This window comes from Microchirus variegatus (genome assembly GCF_963457635.1).
Source record: "Microchirus variegatus genome assembly, chromosome: 5".
In the NCBI taxonomy this organism is placed as follows: domain Eukaryota; kingdom Metazoa; phylum Chordata; class Actinopteri; order Pleuronectiformes; family Soleidae; genus Microchirus; species Microchirus variegatus.
Window position 1 is genome coordinate 21,558,277 of NC_139806.1, and position 3,637 is coordinate 21,561,913.

At 42.0% G+C, this 3,637-nt stretch overlaps 1 protein-coding gene across 1 annotated transcript; it reads right to left on the bottom strand.

Annotated features, from left to right (window-relative positions):
- Nucleotides 1-2,120: 2,120 nt before the first annotated feature.
- Nucleotides 2,121-3,119, bottom strand: neurod6b (neuronal differentiation 6b; the record flags this gene model as incomplete). Its single annotated transcript, XM_083889424.1, has 1 exon — nucleotides 2,121-3,119. One exon carries the CDS (start codon nucleotides 3,117-3,119, stop codon nucleotides 2,121-2,123), a length of 999 nt encoding a protein of 332 aa, XP_083745550.1.
- Between the last annotated feature and the right edge of the window lie 518 nt (nucleotides 3,120-3,637).

Consider the following 3,637-nt stretch of genomic DNA (forward strand, 5'->3'; position numbering starts at 1 on the left):
AATAATACTGAGGCAGAGAAAGTGATTTCTGTTCTGGAGCCAGTCGACGCCTCTCCTTCCAAATCACAGCGGAGCTCCTGGGATTAACACTTCTCTCCCTAACTGGGAGCACTGGGATCAACTGTCTGAGCTCTCTGGCTGACGTCCAACACCTCGTGGCCATTTGTGACACAAATCAACCACCTGATCAGATGAAATTAAATCACATCACACGGTTTCGGGTAAAAAAAAAGGCTGATCGGAGCTTTGCAGCTTTACAAACTGTTTGTTATTATTATTATTATTATTATTATTATTATTATTGTTAGTATTATTGTTATTATTAAAACAGTTTGTTTAATATGTCGTTTATACATATAAAAGATACCGGGACAGCTTCTTCTTCAGCAGGTGCGTCAAGAACATGCCAAACAAGTGCCTACAATTTCTCAATAAATAAATAAATAAATAAAATTATGCCTTCGGTTTTTGTTTCCCCCCTTATTTTCTTTTATCTTGATTTTTTTTTCTTACAATTTAGTTTCCGTTTAATTGCAGTCTTTTGCTGACATAAACATCACAAGACATAAACACATTACTTCACGAATATTTCGATCCATAACGAGTTTCTATGGTGTGTGTGTGTGTGTGTGTGTGTGTGTGTGTGTGTGTGTGTGTGTGTGTGTGTGTGTGTGTGTGTGTGTGTGTGTGTGTGTGTGTGTGTGTGTGTGTGTGTGTGTGTGTGTGTGTGTGTGTCAGATGAGTGCAACTGCAAAAAAGAGAGATCCATTTCCAAATATGGTCCAATAACCATCCATCATCCGGGTAAAGTTACAAAATCAACAGAGTTTATGTGATTACAGTCACCAACATTGTGCAGAAATAACATGGAGTGCATCACAGTTGCTCCTCTGCAGCAGCAGGAACAAGGACAAGTGTAAAAAGTTCACATCAAACAACCCAAAACTTTCATTTCGTTGCATATTCACGGCCGCCATCTCCTTTTTAAGGCATTTTAATCGGATTCATATATTTTTCCTCTTTTTTTGAAAAAAGTCTGTTCACCTCACGCGAAAAGAATGAAACATATTTTTTTCTCTCTCTTTTTTTTGTTTTACTTCCAACGCTCAGTACACAACAATGAAACATAAACAAACTTTGAATGTGTGGAAATTCACAATTTTGAATTTTACAATATCATTTTTCTATAATATATTTGATCCACATTGAAATCAACGGACTTGCAATAAATAAGATGAACTAAATAAATAAATAAATAAATACAATAATCATTTTACATTCACCTCATTACCACACTATTTACTCCAAATACAAATGCGTTTAATTTATTTCAGGTCCCCCCCATAACTTCCTGTATTTAATTCGTCAGATGACATCATCATCATCATCATCACCAGGTCTCCTAAACACGTGCACGTCTCCAAACTCGGCTCTTTTTTGATAATTAATTTCGTGTGATTGCCACCATTTTAATTAGATATTAGATTATGAGAAACGCCTTGAGGAAATAGACATATATCATGTTTTTTATATAAGCAAAGATTTCATTTGGCTGCCTTGCATAGCTCAGTTGACCTTTATTGCTAACAGACTGAATCTCTGAAGTCCAATTATGGGTCAGAAAACCTCAGCGATGAAGTGAACGCTCTCCGTTCCACGGTTATTTTTATTAGATTGTTTGTTATTCATCATTTTGCAACGGGAATTAATTTAGTGATATAAAATTATAACCTCCATTGTCATGATATAGACTATAATGTCATGATCAAAGAAATACAACCATGTACCATGAAGTGTTTTACACATGAGATGTTTAAGATTTTCTGTGAAATCGATTGCGATGCAAATATCTTAATTTTCTTTTAAATAAAATTAGAAGAGCATCCTCTGAAAAAAAAGTAATCTTTCCTGCTTTTTGTCTCAAATCAGACAGAAAAAAAGTCACAATATCTAATTAACAGGCTTTTGCTTTGTTAAAAAAATAATATTGCATTTAAAATGTTCTGGATGTTAAAATTTGCATTTTTTGCTGTGCATCTGTGTGTCTGGAGTTTGGTTCCACTCTGCGGGGGGAGAAAATTGCATCGCTTCTGAAAATTGAACTTTGTCCAGTTGATTGATTAATTATGGAAAGAGCCATTAACTTCCCCTTGTGCTTGGAAGGACTGGCCGCGGACGTGCAGATCGTACGGGAAACGGGCCTCTGGGGAGACTCGGTACATGGAGTTGTGCGCAAGAGCCGTGCGCCCTGGCGCACCGCAGTACCGCACGCCATAGTGGCTGCCTTTGCCGTAGTCCGGCGGTTCCTCGTGTTTTAGGGAGAAAATCCCGTTGAAGTTCATCTGGGGACTCAGTTGGCCGTCGAAGTGCGGGCTCCCGCTCTCTGGGGACGGGTTCTCGAAGTATGGCTCGTAGGCGCCGCTGTAGCTGTAGTGTCGGAACGTTTTGGCGCCGCTGTCCAAGGTGCTGCTGCTGTGGCCGGGGGGCGTGTTCACGTCTGTGCCGGGGTACGGGTACATGGCATCGTAGGACGATCTGCCAGGGAACACGACCTCCCCGTTGTGGTCAGTGAGGAAATTTCTGGCGTTCAGCTGCAAACAACCCGCCACCAAGTTGGTAGTGGGCTGTGATAATCCTTTGCACAAAGTCTGTACGAAGGCGAGGAGGTCCGGTCTCTTCCCCGCGCTCAGAGTCTCTGACAGGGCCCAGATGTAGTTTTTAGCCAGTCTGAGAGTCTCAATCTTGGACAGTTTCTGAGTTTTGGAGTAACACGGGACAACTTTGCGCAGGCTCTCCAGCGCGGCGTTTAAGCCGTGCATCCTGCTGCGTTCACGGGCGTTGGCTTCCATGCGCCGTAGTTTGGACCTGTCCTGCTCCTTGCCGTTCTTCTTTTTCCGGGGCCCCCGCTTTTTAGGAAGCCCTTCGTCGTCGTCCAGGTCGTCGTCTCGTTCGTCCTCTTCTCTGTCGGAGAGGTCGTCCTCGTCCTCCCTCATCACTGACCTGTCTGCGTTGCGCTGTCTCTCCTGCTCCAGGCTCTCAGGTAAACTCTCACGGGGATAATCGGCACCAAACCGCGGCTCGCACATCATGTGGGGTTCATCGAATGGCAGTGTCAACATAATTCCTGTGCGATCAAAGCAAAGACGGGATCAGAGTACATACACGGCGACGTCTTTTTCAAGGTTGTCACTTAATTACCTCGTGAATGTTTCCTTCTCCCGAGAGGAAGAAGAGCAGACAAGAGTAAAGGCCAATGTCACAGCTCTGTCAATGACAGCCAACTTAAGTGTCTTTGCATTTTATTCTAAAAACACACCAAACCCAATTGATTTGTCACATGTGAATATGTGATGTTGTTGATTAGGTGATAATGTAGTTAATATTGTTTTATTCAAAGTGTACAACAAATTCATTCACAATAACTCCATAAAACTCGTGATAAAATATGAATAATAGAGTAGTGAATAACATTTCACAAACAAGTTGATAGAATCACACTAACCTGCAGTCAGCGTGCGCCTCGCATGGTCCCGAATATCTCCAGTGAATGTGCGCTGCAGCGTCTTCTCTTGTAAACCTCTAATTAAAGGGAAAGGGCTGAAACACGCGCACACTCACTCCTCTCTCTCTCTCTCTC